Source organism: Pseudoliparis swirei, chromosome 19 (assembly GCF_029220125.1).
Source record: "Pseudoliparis swirei isolate HS2019 ecotype Mariana Trench chromosome 19, NWPU_hadal_v1, whole genome shotgun sequence".
Taxonomy (NCBI): Eukaryota; Metazoa; Chordata; class Actinopteri; order Perciformes; family Liparidae; genus Pseudoliparis; species Pseudoliparis swirei.
This window is the reverse complement of record NC_079406.1, coordinates 11272994-11295076: the sequence shown is the minus strand read 5'-3', so window position 1 is coordinate 11295076 and position 22083 is coordinate 11272994. Positions and strand designations below refer to the sequence as shown.

The window sequence follows — 22083 nt, the reverse complement described above, 5'->3', positions numbered from 1 at the left end:
TCAAGATTCTCAACTTAGTATTTACGTATGTACAACAATCAGACTTATTGTGACAATCAGTGGTATCCACAACTCTTGTATCATTTAATGAAGGAAGACCGATAGGTGAACACACGTTTATTTTTTTTATTTTTTTTCTCACAGCATTACTATTAAGACTGAGTATATTTGACAGCGTATTATGACAGCAATAGGCGCTGTCCTCATAATACGCAGGCGAAACAACGTATAAAATAATAATAAATAAGACTAGAGCACGCTTTTTCCAATTCATAACAGCATGTAGAAAAGAGACAACAAACGGCAAAGATACGTTGATTAGAGACGTATTTGTAATTGTAATAGCCTACATCAAATACAAACGTATTCTGGAGAGAAATACGTTTGTCAAACGTAACTAGGAGCCATTTTCTTATGGTTTGTTACTTTGGACCGCCCACCACTAGGTGGGGCAAGTTTGCTTTAAGGTGTCGTTTGTCCCTAAATGAGGTGAAGTGGGAGGCCAGGTGTTGCTTATTGACGAGAGCTTTCAGTTTTTGACCGTCTGAATGTGAGCCAGGTCTCTATGTAATGACTGAACTTAATGATTGTAAATAAAACCAAAGGACAAATTATCGGGACTCTTGGTCTTACTGAGAACTCGTCTGAAACCTTCGACAATGAGCAGCCAGTAGTGGCCCACATTAAACAGACTGCGGTCAACTCAGCCGACACTTAAATTTCTGTGCACCTATAGAGCGTATTCACGTGACGTCAGAATCTCAATCGCTCCATCTTGGGGTCCCACTTATTAAATGTCAGAAGAAGTTGACCTGGCTATCGTGTCCGCTGTTTGATTATGCGAGAGCCCAGCAACCTCATGTCCTTCTGCATTACCAAAGAAAGACTTCAGCGGTTGGAATTGAATATTTGCAACGCTTTTTACCTGATTTTACTCGCTCAACACTTTGTGGTTAATTCGCTAGTTACCAGCACATAGCCCGGTCACATTCCTGTAAAACAGTTTTCATTTCCGCTATCGACCATGGGACATTAACAACTATTTCTTTGTTATACTTGTTGTGGAAATACCACAAATGTCGGAACATCAAGCGCCCCGTGTCTGGGTTCATATATGATCCGTAGTCGCACAGCTCCGCCTCCAGGACGAGTGTCTGGATGAAGCCGCTTCCAGCTCCTTCAGGACCAGCAGTGACTGTTTGGCTGGCCGTGCTGAGTGCTGTTCCCATGGAGCCAGTGTTTTATTTTACCTTGAAATGAATCACAGAGTAAAGGCAGACATCGCCCGACGGAGTTGCCATGTTCATGGCTTCCTCCCAAGTTTCCATCCACAGTTCCTTTTGCGCAAGTGAAAGAAATTGATTTTCGCTCGGCGAAAAAAAGCAAAAAGAGATTATTGACGAGAGTGTGTCAATGGAAACGTGCCCACAACCCGATGTGTCAACAGAAACACATGAGAACAGTCGTAACGCTCATACGCCGAGTGAAGCCGAAGTAGATGCATGACAAGTTGAAGTAACAGCCTGTCTTGTTGAGCTGATAAACCCATATTCTGAATCATTAGTCCCACATCCAACAATGAGGCACAGTACCATAATCACAAGGCACACCGCTTTGAACTGAAATCGTGTCTCCTTCAGGATATAATGGTCATTTCTAAGGGAAGAGCGGCATACAAACAAGCAAAACAATGCCGTGGTGGGACCCCAACATGGCCGCCAGAGTTTGTTGTGGTCACGTGAGTGAATACGCTCTATAGACTGATGTTGACGGTACACGCATTCTATCGGGAGCGCGCATGGGTTTGATAAAGTTAGCGGCAGGATTCACGTGACACAACATCCAGTTTTACAAAGTTAGCGGAAAGAACTACGTGAAACAACATCCGTTTTTCAAAATAAGATGTCGACATATCATACACTAGCTGACTAGCATATACAAGTAAACAATTAACTGATTTTGAATCTTTATAGATCGTTTCTGAGATTTAGCTTAAATTATGCTAACATTAAAACGTTTGTACTGTACCAAGGAAGAGTTTATAAAAATAAAACTCAGACTTTTGTATGTTAAAAAATTCAATAAAACTCAGACTTTTGTATGTTAAAAAATTCCTGTATATAGATTTCCCCAACAGTTCCAGGAAATGAATGATGCAGCTGTGTTCAAGACAGTCCTGACTTCCATTATCCTGGGAATCAGACATATCTCCGTTCCCAATTGGGAGATATTTCAAAGTAAATGTCCTAAATGTTTACAAGAAATCAGTCATTTCTTTCATGTTTGAAGTGCTTTATATATGTTTTTCCTCAAAACCCCCGGCATTGACTGATGCAGCTGTGTTCAGGACAATCCTGACTTCCATTATCCTGGGAATCAGACATATCTACGGTCCCAATTGGGAGATATTTCAAAGTAAAAGTCTTAAATGTGAAATGATTGAGGCAGATGTGTTCAGGACGTCGTTTTTTATTTGACTAATCCTAATATATTTGAAAATGAAAGTCACATTTGTACATTAATTCAGAACATATTAATAATTACGATTTTAGAACATTAAAGTGACACATTTGAACCGTGAAGTACTTGGTTGTGTGAACTTACTTCACACAACCAAGAGGGAATGGGTCATTAACTTCGATCTTGTAACGTATTTAGCTGCAACAGTGAATTGATTAAAATACGTTATTGTGATGTATAACATCTTAAATTTACAAAATTCAATTCAATTCAGTTTATTTGTATAGCCCAATTTCACAAATTACAAATTTGTCTCGGAGTGCTTTACAATCTGTACACATAGACATCCCTGCCCCAAAACCTCGCATCGGATCAGGAAAAACTCCCAAATAACCCTGCTACTGTCACGACAAATTTCCCCTTGGGGATTAATAAAGTATATATCTATCTATCTATCTTCAGGGGAGAAAAAAAAGGGAAGAAACCTCTGGAGAGCAACAGAGGAGGATCCCTCTCCAGGATGGACAGGTGCAATAGATGTAATGTGTACAGAAGGACAGATTTAGAGTTTAAATACATTTAATGAATGTGACAGAGTGTATGAATAGTTTATAGTAGGCATATTTCACGATGGAGACCTCCATGATCCATCAGGCAGATGGCGGTAGAGAGGAGGAGTGGGTGGAGTCTCAACAGGACAATGGCGTAGTCAGGAGCAGGAATTCTACGACCCAGACCTCGATGATCCATCAGGCAGATAGGATCTATGCCGTCTCATAGGGTCCGATGACCCCATGAGACGTGAAGTCAAAAGGACTCCGGGGAGAAAGCAGAGTTAGTAACGTGTGATTGAGAGATGAAAATTCATCCTTAAAAGTCATCCAAAAGTCACCAGTAATAGTTACCTTATTGAGAATTGCATCAGGGTACAACGCCTGTGGGGACAACGTGACTGAAGCGCATGCGCATATCTTATCTCATAATTATCCATTGAAAAGCCACGTTTAAAATAGTCTTCAATATACTGAAGATCCATTTCTCTGTCGTATAGGGAAACTTATGCTGAAGAGCAGCGCCTGTTTAAGTATCTTACAATTTGATTTTATCTCATAATTTCGACTTTCTATCTCATAATAATGACTTTCTATCTCATAATTTTTCAAAATTAAATATTTTTCCGATTTCTTTTTTATATAATATATTTTTGCATTCACTTTTTTTCTGCAGCCCGGAACCAACCGAGCCGGGGGTTGGGGACTGCTGCTCTTCATGACAGAAAACAGCGGCGCTTGTCGGTGGGCATGGACTTAACGTCCGCGTCATATATGATCTCGCTCAGATTGGTCGAATGTCTTCCCGACAACTTCCGGTCTCATGGAGCACAATATTTAAATGTTACCTTCGTTTAGCTCTGTCACCTGCATCTTATATTTAACGCTACAACAGCAGAAGCGCTTTGGGTATTTATGTCAAATCAAATGTTTATTACTTTATTAGCAAAATGATTCATTCTCAAAATATCAGCCCGAGTCCAAACATTGAGTTAGCTAGCGTTAGCAAGAGTGTTGCTAACGGTAACGTTTCTTACCGTGAGTGCGTGTGTGGATTTAGAACCTCTTGTCAATAGTTTTATTGCATGAACTGAAAAAAACTAAGAGGTGGTTGGTTATTTTTACCAACATTTAGCCGTACTCCGTGTTTGTATAAAGGGCTGACGTTCGCGCTGGACTTTAAATGTTAAATTTCTCGTTGGTTTATTTAGACAAAGAAGGAACAATGACCGACGAAAACTTCAGTCGGTTTGAAAGAGTTTCTCAAAAGATGGGCTGGGATGGCGAAGGAGGTCTTGACACAGCGGAGAAAAAGGTTCGATGTACCTGCATCAGTCACAAGTTAATACAAAAAGACGAATAACGTAGTTTTTCTTATCGACTCGTAACCTAGCTAACTACACGCTTTGTGTGTTTGGGGGGTTACTGAGATAACCTACTAGTTTACTACCTATTAGTTTACAAGGATATTCATTGATAAGTAGAGTGAAAGTAGAGTGTTTTGTGAATGGGTTCGTCTTTTTAGTATGTTTCTAGAGCCAAAGCTGTTTCCAGCTTCTTACATGTGTGGATCGTGTGCTTTTCTTTGTTAAATATCGTAGCAAAGGCAATGTATATTTATTATTGGTCGAATAAAACAAGTAATATACAAATAATGATTAACTGATTTATCAATAATAATAATCCGCCGATTTATTGATAATGCAAGTAATCTAAATGTTGGTCATGTTTAAGTTATAATGCCAATCTGCCTGTCTTTGTTTTGTGTCTAGCTGATAAACTTGATTGGCAAAACTCGACATAATGCCACAAGTGGGCATCGATCAGTTGATCACTCAGCCTCTCCAGTCCAGCTTTCCCTCTCTGACAGTGAAAATAATCCACCGAAGGAGAACCAATACTCCAAGATCATCAATTACAGAAGCAAGCCCTTAATTGAGTCCAGTGATGATGATTTTGACGAATGTGAGTTCAATAGTATGAATTTATATTGCTGAATTATCTGTTTACAATAACACTAATGCACTAATGAGTTAATTTTATGTTTTTATTCCTTAGTTCTTGTGGGCAGGGCTACACCGAAAGCTAAACCTGCCTTACTGAAATCATCTAGTGTTGCAAAGAAATATGGGTATGAAAATTAAATGTGCAAAAAATAATTCATGAAGCAACATCTATGTGTTGTTTGTGGTTTACATTTTACCCCATTTCTCTCATCAGTGTTTGGGTCGTGGTAGTTCTATGTTCAAAACAATTTTTTCTTACATTTTAGTTTAGTAAAGGTGGCGAGCTCGGACGATGACGACTGTTTCGAGACGTGTAAGGGACCTTTTTCTTCTGGGTACATTTGTCTGTATCGTAACCACTGAATATATATTAGTCCTCCTGATGAGGAAAACGTTTAGATATACTTCGTCTTTCTCTCATTAATTCTCCTTTTTAACATTGAAGTTCTGCAACGGGTGAAAACTCCGATTGTCAAGAAAATATCAGTGTGTGGTAGTAAAGATAGGTGAGTTTTTTTATTTATTAATTTATATATGTCCAAAATAAAGCATTGTCCATGTTTTGAAAAATCCATTTTATCTTTTGTTTATTCTGAAGCCTCAAAAAGTTCATAGTGGATGACTACTCATCAGATGATGACTTTAAGACAACATCAACTTTGAAAGGTAACTTTGAATGACCTTATCAGTACTGGTGTTCCGTTATATTTCAAAGAATGGACACGTACAACTATATGTGTATAACAGTGGTATCTTGTGTCCTCTGCTTTACAGTGCCTAAGAGGAGAAATACTCCAGCATCCCATCATCCACTAAGACCCCTATCTCAGTGTGACTCACCGGTCTTTGTTAGTGACAGTGATGATGATTATAATGTCGTGGTCAAGAGCACTTGGAGGACTCGCCATTCAAAACCTAAAACCCAATCAACGGTTAACCAGATTAATGCTCTGCGGTGTGATGAAGAGGACCGTTCTCCATCACTGCCTTTCTCTTCCATCCATTCTCCATTTTCTTTTCCTCCCCACAATACTCTAACATCACTGGCCTCTCCAAAGTTCACTCTAGCTGTACCTTCTAAGCTGCATGAATCTGACAGTTCTGAGGAGGAGTTTATATCCCTACTGGAGAGACTGAAGAATAAAAACAAGTTCACTGGCACTACATTCCCACCAAAGAGCACCCATGGTAACGGTTTTATTTTGATTATCATATTGAAACTGTCGTTGGCTTTTGTTTTTATTGTAGTTGCTGATGACAATTTTTTTGGTGATTTAAATATGTTCCTGTGTCAGTTCCTCCTGTGAAGGAACTTGTAACACCAGCCTCTAAATCACTTGGGGAAACACCTCCGAGTGTGAAGACACCTGGAAAATCAACCATCTTGAAGCCCACAGTCAGTCAGACCGAGCCTAGACCAGGCTCCACCAGCAGGTACCTCTATCGAGCAGTTTTTATATCTAGACTTGAATGTCGCTCTCTCGAGTTTCTTTCATACACAGACATTTGTCTCTCGTTCACCTGTTTCCTTTCTAGGTTGGCGCAGTGTAAGACCCCCGGATGCTTCTTGCAGTCTTTATCAAACACTGGCTCCAGCTGTGGCCGCAATTTTAAGCAGATCAAGGAAGCACACACCAGTAGACTTTACCAGCTGTTCAATACCAGTGTGTTTGACAATAAGGTGATCAAGAACCGTGTTTCCCCCACTTTTCTGTCAAATAGCTTAGAATTGTCCCTTGATTTAGAATATTTTACATTGTGTAATTGCTTCACTAACATGTAGAATGTGTTCTTTTTCCGTGTGTGACATGACTTCAAGCTCCCCACTAATATGTCAGTGACTTGGAATAAGAAGATGCGGAAAACAGCCGGTTACTGTATCACGGGTCAGGAGCGATGTGGAGGGAACCGCCATGCCCGCATTGAACTTTCGGAGAAAGTCTGTGACTCTGCAGGTAATGCTCTAGTAAGCCAGAAATATGAAAGTAATAAACTGTCTGCTTAAAAGTCCCTCAATGTGATGTCATGCATAGTGAAATCGTCACCTCTGTTTGTATTGCATTGAATCTTTTCACCACAGTCTCATTGCTGCCCTCCTTAGATCGTCTCAGGGACACACTGATTCATGAAATGTGTCATGCTGCGACCTGGCTGATTCATGGTGTAAGGGACGGGCATGGAAACTTCTGGAAGCTGTATGCTCGCAAGTCCACTCTGGCGCATCCCGAGCTACCTATGGTCACCCGCTGCCACAGTTATGACATCAAGTACAAATTCCAGTACCAGTGCACCCGCTGCCAGAATACGTACGTGTGACTCTTCAGATTGACTCAAACCATTTCCATCTATCGTTCTTTACTGTCCACCTTGCATTGACAGAGTTGAGTGCCACTTCCCACTGGGTAATATAATGCATGATTCTTCACAGGATCGGGCGGCATTCTAAGTCATTGGACACGCAGAGGTTCATGTGTGCCCTCTGCAACGGGCAACTTGTATTACTGACGGCTGCCAAGCCGCGTGCTCCCACACAGTTTGCCAATTTTGTCAAAGAGAATTATGGGACTGTACGACAGGAGCTATCAGGACAAAGCCACGGTGAAGTGATGCGTAAACTTAGTGCAGACTTTGCCTCCAAGACTAAACTGAGTCAAAGCTGAGTGTGTGTGTGTGTGTGTGTGTGCGTCCATCCCTCGCTCCCTCACTCCCCCTGGAACCTTCCAGTGATTTGTACTGTACAGTGAATGTTTGATTGTATCCACTAATTTGACTATTTTTATTTTCCTGTTGAGAACTCTATAAATGAAGTTGAAATGTGTATATGTAAATTATAGGGCCATTTGATTTTTTACTTTTAGTTTAGAAAACGTATTGGGAGATACAATATGTCATTTTATGAATCTGGTTTCAGTCCTGTGGTTTTAAAGTTCATACTAATCTGCTTAATTAAAAATGCTCTTTAATACTTTTATGTCTTTCTGCTCTTTCCATTCAAAGGGTTTGTTGGGTTCCAGAACTAGTTGCAAGTAAAATTAAAAGTTAATTTTCTAGTCAAAGTTGTAAGCATCTTTCTGAAACATGGTAATGTGTATGTGAGAGAAGTCAGAGTTTTTTTTTTTTTCCATGACTACCGCCACAATCAGGCAAATATTGACCGGTAGAATACAATTCTGTACAAATGCATTGATATTGTACCAGACATTTTGTGTAAATATGCAGACGTGATCCTGTTAACAAACACTAGCTGTTGACAAATCACTGTCCACAGCGGTGAGGTTGTATGCCTGAGGTCTGACACGTTGCTATGGTGGAGCTGATTAAACATACAGCCTGTGATGCTGGCAAATGACAGGTAATCATTCCTCAGAAAGAAACTGACTGTTGACCATGTGTCTGCTGTGCACACTTGAAATGCTTAAGAGAGGAGAGCATCCCTGACCTAGATGTGAGGGCGAGTATAACTTCTTTATTTACCCATTTGAGATGAGGTACGAGTGATTGTTATTTGGTCTTTAAGCTATGCAGATGCTAAAACTTGTTTGTTGTATTACTTTTTTTACAAGACTATCTGGCAGGCAGATCAGAGGGCAATTTGTGTAATGGATATCTCGTGCAACGTGACTTTACTAGAGACTCAGACGGGGCTAAACTCCACCATCTACCACCAGATTAAGATGGTCAGCATGTGTGTGAGCTGCACCGTGAACACTGCACTCTGTGTTCCTCTGCTCCTGGTCCTCAAACGCTCCCCATCTCTCCTCGGACACACTCGCTTCCTGCTCCTCGCACACCTCCTCTTGTGTGAAAACCTCCAGGTAGAGCTACACTCTTCAGTTTTCAACTGTTCCAGTACACCTTTTTATGTTTGTTTTTTATCAACTAAGGTGATGAAAACATGCCCTTTTTAGCTGAATGATCACCATCATTACCTTTTCAGCAGCTCCTCTGGACAATCAAAGCCATTCTCTTAAGATCTAGGGAAGGTATGCCTGTGACCCAGTGTCTGATCTTCTGTTCTGCTATCCAGGCCTGCTCTTTGGTTTGTAAAACATTGATTATATTTATGAGATCCATATTTGTCACTGAGCTATGAAAATGTCTATTTCTTTGGGTTATGCATTGGCAGTACTATGGTCTATAGACGCAATGCGTAGGATTTGTAATCACAAGTTGGCCCCGGCTCAACAAGGGTTAAGGGGCTCACCTTGGGTGAAAGACCAGCCCATCTTCAACCTTATTTTGGAACAGGCTTTATCTGCTTTGCGTCTCGCCCTGGGAAATTGCATTTCTTTTAGTACTGTGTCTGACGTTTTTGTGGCGTTGTCTTGGATTGAAGCCCCGAAACATCCTGAAAAACAATATGTGCAGAGGGCAGAGTCTCTGCTTGTGGCTCATAAGTAATTTTTTTGGAAAATCCTACTCATTGTACCTTTTTTTTTTTTTTTTTTTTTTTTTTAGTATGGGTTCATGTATAATTTTTTTTAGAATCTCTTATGCCCGTCATGTTCCTCACTGTCCATATTTGCCAAGAAGAGATCTCTTCCTAATGTAATTCTGATACACTAAGTGATTCATTGGATTCTCCATTCTTTAAAAACAACTTATTTAGTTACTAACTTTGGCTGGATTTTCGCTATGGATTTTGAGATAGGAGAGGAATCTCCTCACAGCAAGTATGGACAGGAGACATGTGCGTGGCAACCAATAAGACATTTAATGGTGTGATTATTGTTTGAAAAATGTGACCCTCTCTTTTAAGTTATTGTGTAGTCCTGATTATGTACACCCGCTAATAATTCGATTTTGTTTTGAGTTTTTCATGCTTAATTTCCATACACGGTGAATTATTCACGGTTGAGAAAATATATGACCAAAGGGGCAGCATGGTAATTTGCAGAAGAACATAAGTAATTTTACCTGGAGGCCTCTTTAAAAGTACTGTAATGGTAAAAAATGTGGCCTGAATTCATGCTCTACTCTCTGCCGACAGTCTTCCTGCTCTGACTCGCCTATTATGAAAACTATTCTTGTAAAAATTTGACATGGCAGGTAGCAGAAAAAAATGAATCTACTTTATGTCCCCTATTTTTATTGTAGGTGAACCTCTTCCTGACCACAGCTCTGTCTGTGGACCGCTTTGTCGCTGTCAAGTGGCCCCTGCGCTATGAATTCTTGATGTGTCCTCAAAGGAAGAAAGCAACGCTTGCAGCCATATGGACCCTATCGGCTGTGCTCAGCAGCGTGGCTTTGGCCATCAGCCTCCATTCAGTCCAGATCAATTTCACCTTTTCCCGCTGTCGTCCTCTCATCCTTACACCCTGCCTGTCGGGGACATCGGCTCTGGTACTTTATGGCACGGTGGCGACTGCTGTTGTGGTGCCTCTCTGCTCGCTGACCATCCTGGGATGCTTCTGTCTGCTTTGCTGGGACATGCGTGCAGGACCACTATGCACCAAGAGAGGCTGTGTGACCCTGACTCTCCAGGTAGCTCAAGTTGTCCTCTTTTCAGTTCCCATGGTCATGAACAGCTACCTGATTCCTGGCTACCTGCACAGTGACGTTCTGGATATAGCAGCCACCATCATCTACAACCTTGGGGTGTCACTTATCCCTCTTGTTTATGGCTATCGCTCACGGGAGCTGCAGCAAAGGATACGACAGGCTGCACTCTGGAGCAAAGTCCACAACCTAAATGTGTCATAATAAACATTTGTTTACAGAGCTAGGAATAATAATAGGTAATTGCTTTTACTTGTGCTACCTGAAAATGAAGAGCCATATCTTCATGTACAGCATAGCAGCCGTTCCACATTGATTGCATCACGCTTTGTATCTACATGATTGTTTGGAATAGTAGGGTTGGATAGCTGAATCAATATGCTGTGGTAAGGAAGCAGGATCTTCCGGTAAACCATTTATTAGCAACAGTAAAATGAGTGATGTTAGTAAAAAGAAAAAAACAAAGTCATGGTGTTCAGAAGCTAATAACTACATGAATGATAAGGGATGCTTATAAGAAAATATAAAAGATGGGACAAACTGCTTCAAGATATTTAATTTGTACTGTAAACACTTATATGCTGTTTATGTACTCATGAAAGTCACTATGCATCTTACAAAACATTCACGAATACAGAGTATTGTGTACAGTAGTTATACACAGAGATAAATAATCATTCTATGAGAAAAATACATACACAATCAATCATATTTTAAAGATGGTGGGATCTCCCATTTTTAGAGGTCCAAGCACAAATCCACATCTTGTTTCTCTCTTTTTATATACATATATATATCTTTATATTTATAAATATATTTTTTTATATAAATATATGTATATATATATCTCACTGAGGTGAACCGGCGTTCTGCAATCATTGGCGGTTACATGAGCTAAAACATGAAACACCGGACTTCCGAGTGTAAACCAAACTTAAAGACCATATTGTATTATCAATCAAAGCATTGGAATGTACTGTTTGTCACCATATCGACATAGGCACTGAGATTTCAAGACAATGAATAACCTCCATGTTATTGATGTAACCAATGTATTCTTCCTAAAAGTACATGCAGCATTATAAGCAAGAAAGAGATTTATCTCTTTTGTTTTTGGGGAAATACAATGGAGATTATCATGTCAGTCAAAGGATGATATTTTGATATCCGACCACGAGTCTTGCAAACTTTATTTCAGTGCAGTATGTGTGACAGTTAAACCTCTAACTCATAAATGGAAGTGAATGGCACAACACAATATTTAAGGAAAGGTAAATTAGATATATGAGCAGCATTACATGTGAAACCACCAGTGGAGCCCTCCACATGAACAGACATATTGTCATGCATCTCCTTCAGTACAGGCAGGTTTTCTTCATTATGCGCAGGAACTCCTGCTGGTTTACTTCTCCATCCCCATCCCGGTCCGCTTCATCTATCATTTCCTTTGGTGACACACAATATAACAGGAGATGAAGACAAAAATGTAGGAAGTAAATCAAACTTGCGTGTTGACATTATTCAGAACCTTTGTCTTGAAAACACAACCAGCCTGTGAGCTACAGTTTTCTGCTGCGGGTCTTCATATATCTTAATGTTGTTTTTATTCCATAATGATCTGCTTTACCTGCAGCTCTTCATCTGTGAGGTTCTCTCCCAGCTCTTTGGCGACTCTTTTCAGATTCTTGAATGAGATCTTGCCTGTCTCGTCGTCATCAAACAGGCGGAAAGCTTTCAGGATCTCCTCTTTGGAGTCCTTCTCGGCCTAAAATCAGAGAAGATGGAGAGTAGTTTAGCCACAAACGGACATTCTGCAGTTGGTATGTTGTCGTCGAAGAACAGACAATGGGCCAGGGAAAAGCAATACAAGTATAGGTAACAATCAATCTAAATGTGGTAAATAAAGCAGGACAAAACTGTTGACTCCTTTTAAAAGAACCAATTAAAGACAGTTGGGGTTGCATATTTCATGACATATCTACCATTTTCTGTGTCATGACAGAGAGGAAGTCAGCGAAAGAGATTTTCCCTGTGCCGTCCTTATCCACGTCGCCAATCATCTTCTTGATCTCCTCTTTCTTTGGTTCAAACCCCAGAGCTCTCATTGCAACCTGGCACAGTGTGAGAAAGGCCAGAGGGTGAAGCACTCATAAAAAACGGTCTCTGACACATGTGAGATGTTGAACTTTTACCTTGAGCTCCTTGACATCGATGTATCCAGATCCATCTGTGTCAAACAGCTCAAAGGCCTCCCGGATCTCCTGCTTTTGCTCCTCGGTCAGCTCTGGTTTGGGGGTCGTCTTCTTGCGAGGAGGTGGGACAGGACCCTGCAGGGATGGTCTCTTGGCACTGGTTGCCTGGGGGATACATAGGAGGGGCAGCAGAGGGGAAACAATTCTCAATGGTTGCAGACGAGACAAGAGATGACAACAGTATCAGAGAGGTGCCTGGGTAAAAGTGGCAACAGACCTAGAAAGGAATCACGTATATTCCCATCACCTGCGACTCAAATGCAACAATAACAAACATTCAGGTTCAAATGAAACATTTAAACTCACCATCAGGTGCTGTTTATTCAATTGATAAAAGGAGGTGCAGATATATTTGGCAATATGTTTTCCTCTGGTCTATGAAGCCTTCCTGTCATTTAGGGAGGAGATGATGAAACGGTGTGCATCAATTACCCGTTTAATTACCTTGACTATAAGATAGTCGCCTATTCCTATTTTTTATTTCGCAGGCGGGTAAAATGCGCAGAAAATGTACGTTTCCAGCGTAACAACATGCACAGGGTTTGCTGTCCAGGAGCTGCCGTCATAGGGCTACATGGGTTTGATTTGATCACCCTTTGTGCCAGTGGAGAAGCGGATTACGTTATCTCTGTTGAGCAGTTAAACCAGGATACATTCAGGCACAAAAGGGAGTCAAAATCAAACGCACCAGTCGGGCAAAATGACGATTGGCTGCTGAAGATCACGTGGCTTGTGGTACGACGAGAACATTTCCGAGCTCTTGGAGACTGAAATGAAAACTCCTTTGATTCCCTGGAGGAATATAAAACACCGAGACAGAATATGAAGCACGGGGAAGTCTTTGTTTCATATTAATTGTAAAATACATCTTTGTGTATTGTAGAAATGGTGTATTTTGTCGTGCAACTATGTGACACTGCCTCAATACACCCTCTAAAGTCAGCAGACCTCAGATCAGAGCTTCTTTTAACAGAAAAGAAGATATTAAGACATACTAATAAGACATATGGAATAGCTAATTATGCCAATTAAAGGATACACATCTTAACAATATATAGGCTTTATGTAATTATGTAAAGTAAAAAAAAATCGACAAAAGTTTCAAATATTGTTCACCAACATCCATGACTGAAGAAAGCATACTATTATTGTAAGTGTCCGGTGTACAGATATACTCCGTGGCGAGCCTATGGCTCCTCACCTCAAATATTACTGTTATTAAATATATGTTTGAATACGTTGATACAATAGCTGTATCTTTCCTTTTTACAGCTGTTTATTTGTCTTATTGTACTATTATCCCTTTCTCCTATTCGCCTACATGTTTTTTTCCCGTAATTATGTGGTTCTATTTGAACTAATGTCTAAATCAAATGGTATTTGGCAGTCATATGGACTTTAATATCTTTATGTTTTACCCAATTATACAAACATACTAATAACAAATAGAACATGGGGAAGATAAAATGTTCTCGGAAAAAAATGAGTTGGCTGCTTATGGGAAAAAGATTGACCCAGTTTCTCACTTCTCACATCATTGGTCTGACGCATACAGTGGGGCGTGGTCTCTAAGCGAGGAGACGGAAATAACGAGTTCGTGGTCTCCGATTGGTTTCAATAGTGGCGTTCTTTGACGTACTCTGCACACCATTGGCCAGTCTTAACGTTGTCCCGTGCTGATCTTTTGTTCGACCAATCACAGAGCGCTTTTCACTCGGCTCATTCAGACAATTCACGGTTTATATGTGTTTGTGTTACACATGCTGACCGCAGATAACTACAGTAGCCTATTGCGTGCTTCTTATGTTGAAAGTTGTCTCATATAAGCCCCGCGTTTTATACTACTTCCTACTTCACCTTTAAGGGAGCAGCTTTTCACCACGGTGCCTGATACTCTCGCTCACCTGTTTGCCACTTTTCAATCACTATGGCTACGCGGGTCCGACCGGTGAGTTGAGACGTTTTTCTGTGGTGCAAATCTAATTGAACTTTTCATGATGTTTGCTTGACATGTATCGATATTCCCCGCCTGCGTGTCACACAGAGCAGTAAACAATGTGCAGTCATCGGGGGGTCTGGCTTTCTCGGCAGACACTTGGTGGAAAAGCTGTTGGATCGAGGCTACTCAGTTTCTGTGTTTGACATCCGCCAGAGCTACGAACTGCCTGGTGTCACATTCCACCAGGGAGACCTCTGCGACATTCAGGTGAGGCAAGTCGAGTCTGATCTATATATGTATATTTGTGTGTATATATATGGTAGTTGACAAATAAGGGTGAAAGTATTTTTTGTAATAAAGTTCTAACGAGGATTATAGTTGTATGACATTATAATGTTCAAATGCTGACTTTTTCAAAACTGCTAGTGTTCCGTTGATTTTTTTTAAAATAATTTCATTATTTTTGAAGCTTTTCTTATACAATTTGTCCTGCGGGACATGTCACTTTGACAAATATTTAAATATCTGACTATTATTGATTTCAAGTACAAATTAGGTATGTTTAAAGTTTAAGAAGTACTCCTTCAGAATGTTCATTAAAATTCTGCATATGATTATTTTTCACAGCTGTTTTTTTATTTGATTAGTCACTTGTGCCATCTTTCATCACTCATGTTTAATTTAAGAAAAATATTCTTTACAAATGTTGAACTACAGCTGTCACACTACAGGACTCTCAAAAAATGACACATTCATTGTCTGACAGAAACAGTGCAATTTATGAAATTAATCAGAGGTAAACACTCATATTTCAACCTTCACTGTTCATTCCAACATCTGGGGGGGGTTTCTGGTAGGGGGGGTTGACTAAGGACCCCTATAGTTGTCCATGTAACTGCCGTTTAAAAATCTGATTTTCCATGTCACACCAGAGGACAGCATTTGTGTTACGAAAGCTATTTTGCTGTAAATACTAATTTACTAGTTTTGCGCATATTAAAACCTAATATCAATAATGTAAATATATATAATATAATGCCAAGGCAGTTATTAGCTGATCCAGATATTTCTGGTTTATTTTGTTCATGTGTAAGTTTATTGCTTCACCTTTTGTTACGGTCACACCACAGGACATTTTGCGTATTCACCTTAAAATATAATCAAAACATAACAGATATTTCATACAAAATCATAAGTTTAAAACAAAGTACCATAATATGCTTCACTATCATGTGTTGTTTAAGTGGTAAAATGCATCTAAATAAACATTCACACTTAATTACAGAAAAATCATGTGTCATGTCATCCACCCATATATACACACACACACACACACACACATACAGTCTATATATATAATGTGTGTTCCATTCTGCTCCAGGCTCTGCTGTCAGCGATGAAAGATGTGTCCCTGGTCTTTCACTGTGCCTCCCCAGCTCCTTCCAGTGATGACCGCAGGCTATTTGAGAGGGTCAACATCCAGGGCACGCGCACCGTAATTGAGGCCTGCCTCGAGGCTGGAGTACAGGTGAGGCAGTGGGGCAGACGGCCCTGCCTGCTGCTAACTTTTCAGGGATGAAGGATGTCATTGAAGTGGCTTAACTGATTTGTGATTTTTGTTGTGGTTGCCAGAAACTGGTCCTGACAAGCAGCGCCAGTGTGGTATTTGAAGGGAAGGATGTTAAGAATGGGAGAGAGGATCTACCATACGCCAAGAAGCCAATCGACTATTACACAGAGACCAAGATTGAGCAAGAAAAGGTAGGAGATTAAATATTGGTTTCACCAGTTTATGCTGTTGCCCCGAAACAAGATTGTTTGACGGTTATTCATTTCTTTCCATAGTTTGCATGTTTTCTTCAATTTAGTATATGTCACCTTCCTCAAACCACAGTCTGTTTGAAGTGAGCGCACGAAATTGCACATAGCATTGTTTTTTAGTCAGTTTTAGCCTTGTGATACACTGAACCCAATGGATGTCTTCAGCTCTGATTTGAAAAGGAATAAATCATTTTAATGATTTAATAGTTTTTTACTCACGAGTAGCACATTTTGCTTTGAGAGACCCACGAGAAATTTAAGCGGATTAATCAAACGGTGCTGCAGGAAGTTGAATATTTTTCACTGTCTTTGTGTTTCAGATGGTCCTTGAGGCTTTTGACAAGGAGAAGGGTTTCCTAACAGTCGCCATCCGGCCTCATGGCATCTTTGGCCCTCGGGACCCACAGCTGGTTCCTATTCTAGTGGACATGGCTCGCAGGGGCAAGATGAAGTTCATCATTGGGTAAGTCGTAGGGGTTTAACCGACTAGTAAAATCTACTCAAAGAATATGATTAGTTTCAGCACTATGTATTGAGCTAAATAAAGTGGTTATTTACCACCTCAGGTTGCTGCTTGTTCTGCTCATCTTTCTAGCGTTAATGATGCCAACTTGTTTTTACCATAATAATATACCTCTAAAATCATATTTGCATTCATTTGGTTTTACACTGCAATGGAGTCCTCCCCCTTTCACTGGCCTACCGAGTTCTCCCCTGTCACTTGAAACTTTAAATTACTTTAGAGACAGAAGCTCAGACCCATTGACCAGTGTGCTGAATGAAATTCATTATTACGTTATTTGTATTCTTGTGCTTAATGGTATATTTCTTTCATCAATTCTCTGTCTTTTGTTTTCTGCAGTGATGGGACCAATCTGGTGGACTTCACCTTTGTGGAGAATGTAGTTCATGGCCACATCCTGGCCGCTGAATGCCTGAGGCCAGACTCCCCCATATGTGGAAAAGTGAGTCAGAATAACACCTAACACAGCCGGTTTAAAGAATTCTGTCCATACAATCATGTTGCTTTTGTTACTGAGGATTAGAGTTTCCATTTGTGAATGCGTTGCAAATTAATAAGTCAAGTATTTTCCGCTTTACTTTCAGTCATACCACATCACCAACGACGAGCCAGTTAGATTCTGGGACTTCATGTCTGAGGTCTTAGTGGGTCTGGGATATGCCGCTCCCCGCTACCATCTCCCTTACACTCTTGTGTACGGCCTGGCCTTGCTCCTCTGGCTGCTGGCCCTGCTCCTGCGCCCTCTATTGTCCTTTAAACCCACCTTTACACCAATGAGAGTGTCTCTGGCTGGAACCCATCACTACTACAGCTGTGACCGTGCCAAGCGGGACCTTGGCTACAAACCGATAGTCAGTCTGAAGGATGGCATAGCACGCACTGTGCAGAGCTACCCTCACCTCAGACAAGGAGCTTGAGGGTGAAATGCAGGCGAAGTCGTTGAGACATGTAATGCTAAACAGTAACAATCACTCTCAAAATAGGTGATCCTGAATGGACAATTGTAATATGAGGGAATGGAAAGTGTATCTAAATATCCCAATGTAAAGCAAATTGGTGCCTTTTCAACGTTTATGTACAATTTTCACCAGCATATGGAGGCAAGTCATTTTGATTTGAGTCAACACACTGCTAGCCAAAGTTTTACAGCACGGAGTGAACAGTTAAAACCACCATTTAAGACACTATATATATATAATAATCTTACACTGAAAGTGGCAAAGACTTATATTGAGAAATATTGTTTCATGTATTAATTTTGTGCTGTGCACACATTGAGATGTTGCTGTTTATGTCAAATTGCCTTAAGACATTCCAATCAAAAATAATTCTCCCACACCTCGCTTGAAGATATTGTTTAAAATGACTGACTCTACATTACATTATGTGAACTGGGATATTTGCATTTTGGTCAAACTTTTGGCAACAGTTTGGGGTTGTCCCTTGTGACCACCGTCACATGCATGAAGAAAGTGTTCTGAGCTTTGTGTTGAAGCGCTGACCTCATCCCCATCCAACACCCTTAGGATGAATATGAATGACAACTGCAAGCCAAGCCTTTCCCCAGGTTTCAAAATCTTGGGGAAAGGCCTATTAGAAGAGTGGACGCTGCTATATTGAGCAGGATATTACTGCTTATAACTTAGTGTGGGTTCACCTTTCTCAAATCTGGCCGAAGACGATACATGCCTATCGTCAGATAAAAAAATATTTTGATGACCGTTAAAGCAGCCAACTTTCTTGTCCATACTGAAAATGAAAGGATCTCTTCCTCATGGAATTTATAATGCAACAAGTGGGCAACAAATCCAGGGGTTGTTCACTCTATGCACAAATGTATATCAAAGTTCAGCCAAAGCTAATATGAAACATTACTAGTTCTTTTGATAGACAAATCAATCCAAACCTACTGTGTACAATTGCAACATTCCCTCTGTGGATAATTTTTCCTCCAAGAAAAACAAGCTAAACAAGGAAATGCTTTAATAAGGGTTTAGGTTGCCTACTTGATATGACTAAATCAGGATGTGTGTTAGATGTGCAGTAAGAATGGTTCTTCCTTGATGGTATGGATAGAGGGAATGTTTGCAGTGATTAACAATTTACATGTGGAAGTGGTTTATGCATACGTAACACATTTTTTACATTTTCCAAACATTGTACGTCCATGCTGATACTGTATCATCCGAATGGCATGCTTTTTCTAGGAGTTACAATCAGTGTTAAAATACTGTGATGGGATGGGCAAGGAAAAGGCATCGAAGGCTTTCTCAATCCTTCCATTTTTACATTCCAGCTGTCATTTGTTTTTTATGATGACAGTTGTTGTGGCTGGATTTCTTCCTTTTTGGTCCATTCTGACTGATCTCTTAACCTGATGCATATAAACTCGTTTCTCTCTCCTATCTGACTGCTGGTGAGACGCCACAGGATACTCACCCTCTGGACCTCAGAAATCAAACACCCACAGCACACAGAGAGTTTGGATCAGAGTTCAATTCACGTAGATTTATTTGTAACCAACAGTTTCACAAATAAACCTGAGCTGGGTGCGGTATTAAAGACAAGAACCTCCTCCACATCTGTCTTTCCCAACCCCCGAAAAAACATATTGACATATTATTTATACCATCACACTCCATGCATGTGCCGCCTTCGTCCACTCGTCCATTGGAGGTTTCTTGCTGATGTCTCCCTCCTCGTTACTTCTCTTATCGCTATTGTGTCTAAGCCTCCATTGCACATTGCAGTCTCCTCTCTACCGGTTAATACTGGACCAGCACAACGCCGCTGTGGCGTTGTTGAACCTTGTCTGAGGGGAGAGAGTTATGTGTGCCCTCTCAATCATCTTTGTAGATGTAATTTAAGCCTAATAGAACACAATGGAAAAGTTTAATATACACTATGTATATATGTTGTAGAAGCACACCATGTGAAACATTTAAACCACCACACAGTTATAAAACTGACAAACAGACCAGAGTGCCTAATTTTCATTTGCTGTCAGACGATTTTGCCTTTTCTAATTTCAGCATATTTGTAATTCCGTGTCTTGACCACAAGGTGGGGGCAAAGTTAAGATGGTTTGGATTCTCGACTTAATTCGGACCAGAATGATTCAATGTCAGCGTCGCGGGCAAGTACATCTGACTGGTATCTTGTTTACAGGTAGATATAAGTTAATGCCCCTCCCCTCCTCCTCCAGGATAGCAACAGAGGAGGATCCCTCTCCCCGGATTGACAGGTGCAATAGTTGCCATGTGTACAGGAGGAATCATTACAGAGTAACAACACATTCAATGAATATGACAGAGTGTATGAATAGTTGGTAGTAGGCATGGACCACGATCCAGACCTCCATGATGCATCAGGCACATTGAGGCAGAGAGTAGGAGTGGACAGAGCATCACCACAGCCATGGCATAGTTGGTAGTAGGCATATTCCACGATCCAGACCTCTGTGATCGATAAGGCAGATGGAGGTAGAGAGGAGGAGTGGGCGGGGCATCAGCAGCGCCATGGCATCAGACCCAGCCAGGTCCAATGGACCCTAAGAGACGTGAAGTCACAAGGACTGCAGAGAGAAAGCAGAGTTAATAATGTGCAATGGAGAGATGAAAATGCATCCATAAGTAGAAAGAAGAGGATATAGGTGCTCAGTATAGCCTAAAACGTACCCCAGCAGCTTATAAGCCTATAGCAGCATATCTAGGGGCTGGACCAGGGCAAACCTGATTCAGCCCTAACTATAAGAACTATCAAAGAGGAAAGTCTAGACTTGTAGGTTAGGAGAAGAATTTTAAATGTGATTCTTGATTTTACGGGGAGCCAATGCAGAGCAGCTAATGCAGGAGTAATGTGATCTCTTTTCTTAGTTTTAGTGAGTAAACGAGCTGCAGCATTCAGGATCAACTGGAGGGACCTAAGAGACTTATTAGAGCAGCCTGATAATAAGGAGTTGCAGTAATCTAGTCTAGAAGTAACAGACGCGTGAACCAATTTTTCTGCATCTTTTTGAGACGAGGTGTGTCTGATTTTTGAAATATTTCATAAATGAAAAAAATGCAGTCCTTGAGATATGCCTACGTGGTAAATAAAGGACACGCCCTGATCAAAGATGACGTTGATATTCTTTACAGTGGTGTTGGATGCTAGGGCAATGCCATCTACAGAAACCACATCACCAGATAATTGATCTCTAAGGTGCTCAGGGCCGAGTAAAATAACTTCAGTTTTGTCGGAGTTTAACATTAGGAAGTTGCAGGTCATCCATGTTTTTATGTCTTTAAGACATGCTTACAGTTTAGTGAGCTGGTTGGTTTCCTCCGGTTTGATCAATAGATATAATTGATATTTGCATAACAATGAAAGTTTATGGAATGTTTCCTGAAAATATTGCCCAAAGGAAGCATGTATAAGGTAGGAAGACCTTCAAATGCTCAATGTCAATGCCACATGTAAGAACAAGATCGAGGATGTGGCCAAAGCAGTGAGTGGGTTTCTGTACTCTCTGACAGAAGCCAATCGAGTCCAACAATGAGATGAATGCAGCACTAAGGCAATCATTATCAACATCCACATGGATATTAAAATCTCCTACAATAATAACTATCAGTTTTAAGAACCAAACTTGATAGAAACTCTGAAAATTCAGATATAAATTCTGAATATGGACCTGGTGGCCGGTACAATATCACAAATGGAATTGGCTGTACTGTTTTGCAGGTTGGGTGTGAAAGACTAAGAACAAAGCATTCAAATGAGTTGTAGTTTAATTTGGGTTTAGGATTTATTAATAGGCTTGAGTCAATGATGGCTGCTACTCCACCTCCTCAGTCGGTGCCTCGAGGAATGTGAGTATTAATATGACTTGGAGGAGTCGATTCATTACATATTCTTCTTGACTAAGCCAGGTTTCAGTAAGACAACATAAATCAATGTGACTCTTGTATTCTGAGACCCTTTCTTGGAGAAAATCAAGAAACTATGTATTTTTTAAGAAAATCCACCTTTGGCCTCTGTGCAGGCTGAC

At 40.5% G+C, this 22083-nt stretch overlaps 4 protein-coding genes across 9 annotated transcripts; 3 read left to right on the top strand and 1 right to left on the bottom strand.

Annotated features, from left to right (window-relative positions):
* Window positions 1–3752: 3752 nt before the first annotated feature.
* Window positions 3753–7985, top strand: gcna (germ cell nuclear acidic peptidase). Of its 2 annotated transcripts, XM_056439926.1 has the most exons (13): window positions 3753–3920; window positions 4223–4326; window positions 4784–4976; window positions 5070–5142; window positions 5284–5330; window positions 5463–5523; window positions 5616–5683; window positions 5792–6205; window positions 6313–6451; window positions 6554–6698; window positions 6837–6972; window positions 7119–7323; window positions 7446–7985. In XM_056439926.1, exons 2-13 carry the CDS (start codon window positions 4237–4239, stop codon window positions 7675–7677), a joined length of 1803 nt encoding a protein of 600 aa, XP_056295901.1. In that variant the 5' UTR covers window positions 3753–3920; window positions 4223–4236; the 3' UTR covers window positions 7678–7985. The 2 variants fall into 2 exon arrangements, with proteins under 2 accessions (XP_056295901.1, XP_056295900.1); XM_056439925.1 differs by having other exon boundaries at window positions 3753–4326.
* Window positions 7986–8075: 90 nt separating this feature from the next.
* On the top strand, window positions 8076–10738 carry LOC130209971 (olfactory receptor 10G4-like). 4 transcript variants are annotated; one of them, XM_056439930.1, is made up of 4 exons: window positions 8076–8369; window positions 8686–8832; window positions 8955–9056; window positions 10115–10738. In XM_056439930.1, exons 2-4 carry the CDS (start codon window positions 8692–8694, stop codon window positions 10718–10720), a joined length of 849 nt encoding a protein of 282 aa, XP_056295905.1. In that variant the 5' UTR covers window positions 8076–8369; window positions 8686–8691; the 3' UTR covers window positions 10721–10738. The 4 variants fall into 4 exon arrangements, with proteins under 4 accessions (XP_056295905.1, XP_056295904.1, XP_056295903.1 ...); XM_056439929.1 differs by having other exon boundaries at window positions 8076–8462; window positions 8648–8832; XM_056439928.1 differs by having other exon boundaries at window positions 8076–8832; window positions 8958–9056.
* A 318-nt stretch (window positions 10739–11056) lies between these two features.
* On the bottom strand, window positions 11057–13353 carry cetn2 (centrin, EF-hand protein, 2). The gene is made up of 5 exons (XM_056439931.1): window positions 13075–13353; window positions 12709–12873; window positions 12499–12627; window positions 12144–12281; window positions 11057–11961 (listed from the first exon to the last, which is right to left on the bottom strand). Exons 1-5 carry the CDS (start codon window positions 13075–13077, stop codon window positions 11872–11874), a joined length of 525 nt encoding a protein of 174 aa, XP_056295906.1. The 5' UTR covers window positions 13078–13353; the 3' UTR covers window positions 11057–11871.
* A 290-nt stretch (window positions 13354–13643) lies between these two features.
* nsdhl (NAD(P) dependent steroid dehydrogenase-like) lies at window positions 13644–20026 on the top strand. Of its 2 annotated transcripts, XM_056440085.1 has the most exons (7): window positions 13644–14716; window positions 14813–14974; window positions 16089–16235; window positions 16340–16468; window positions 16849–16991; window positions 17391–17493; window positions 17636–20026. In XM_056440085.1, the coding sequence occupies exons 1-7, from the start codon at window positions 14696–14698 to the stop codon at window positions 17966–17968; spliced, it is 1038 nt and encodes a 345-aa protein (XP_056296060.1). In that variant the 5' UTR covers window positions 13644–14695; the 3' UTR covers window positions 17969–20026. The 2 variants fall into 2 exon arrangements, with proteins under 2 accessions (XP_056296060.1, XP_056296061.1); XM_056440086.1 differs by lacking the exon at window positions 13644–14716 and having other exon boundaries at window positions 14893–14979.
* The last annotated feature ends 2057 nt before the right edge of the window (window positions 20027–22083 follow it).

Coding starts and splice junctions, on each gene's coding strand:
- gcna (XM_056439925.1), top strand. CDS start 4,195: ATGTTAAATTTCTCGTTGGTTTATTTAGACAAAGAAGGAACAATGACC. Junction 4,327..4,783: donor TTGACACAGCGGAGAAAAAG/GTTCGATGTACC, acceptor TTTTGTGTCTAG/CTGATAAACTTGATTGGCAA. Junction 6,973..7,118: donor GAAAGTCTGTGACTCTGCAG/GTAATGCTCTAG, acceptor TGCCCTCCTTAG/ATCGTCTCAGGGACACACTG.
- LOC130209971 (XM_056439927.1), top strand. CDS start 8,617: ATGGATATCTCGTGCAACGTGACTTTACTAGAGACTCAGACGGGGCTA. Junction 8,833..8,954: donor TCTTGTGTGAAAACCTCCAG/GTAGAGCTACAC, acceptor TTACCTTTTCAG/CAGCTCCTCTGGACAATCAA. Junction 9,057..10,114: donor CTATCCAGGCCTGCTCTTTG/GTTTGTAAAACA, acceptor TTTTTATTGTAG/GTGAACCTCTTCCTGACCAC.
- cetn2 (XM_056439931.1), bottom strand. Junction 12,282..12,498: donor CTGTCATGACACAGAAAATG/GTAGATATGTCA, acceptor CTCTGATTTTAG/GCCGAGAAGGACTCCAAAGA. Junction 11,962..12,143: donor TCACAGATGAAGAGCTGCAG/GTAAAGCAGATC, acceptor GTGTCACCAAAG/GAAATGATAGATGAAGCGGA.
- nsdhl (XM_056440085.1), top strand. CDS start 14,696: ATGGCTACGCGGGTCCGACCG. Junction 14,717..14,812: donor TGGCTACGCGGGTCCGACCG/GTGAGTTGAGAC, acceptor CGTGTCACACAG/AGCAGTAAACAATGTGCAGT. Junction 14,975..16,088: donor GAGACCTCTGCGACATTCAG/GTGAGGCAAGTC, acceptor ATTCTGCTCCAG/GCTCTGCTGTCAGCGATGAA.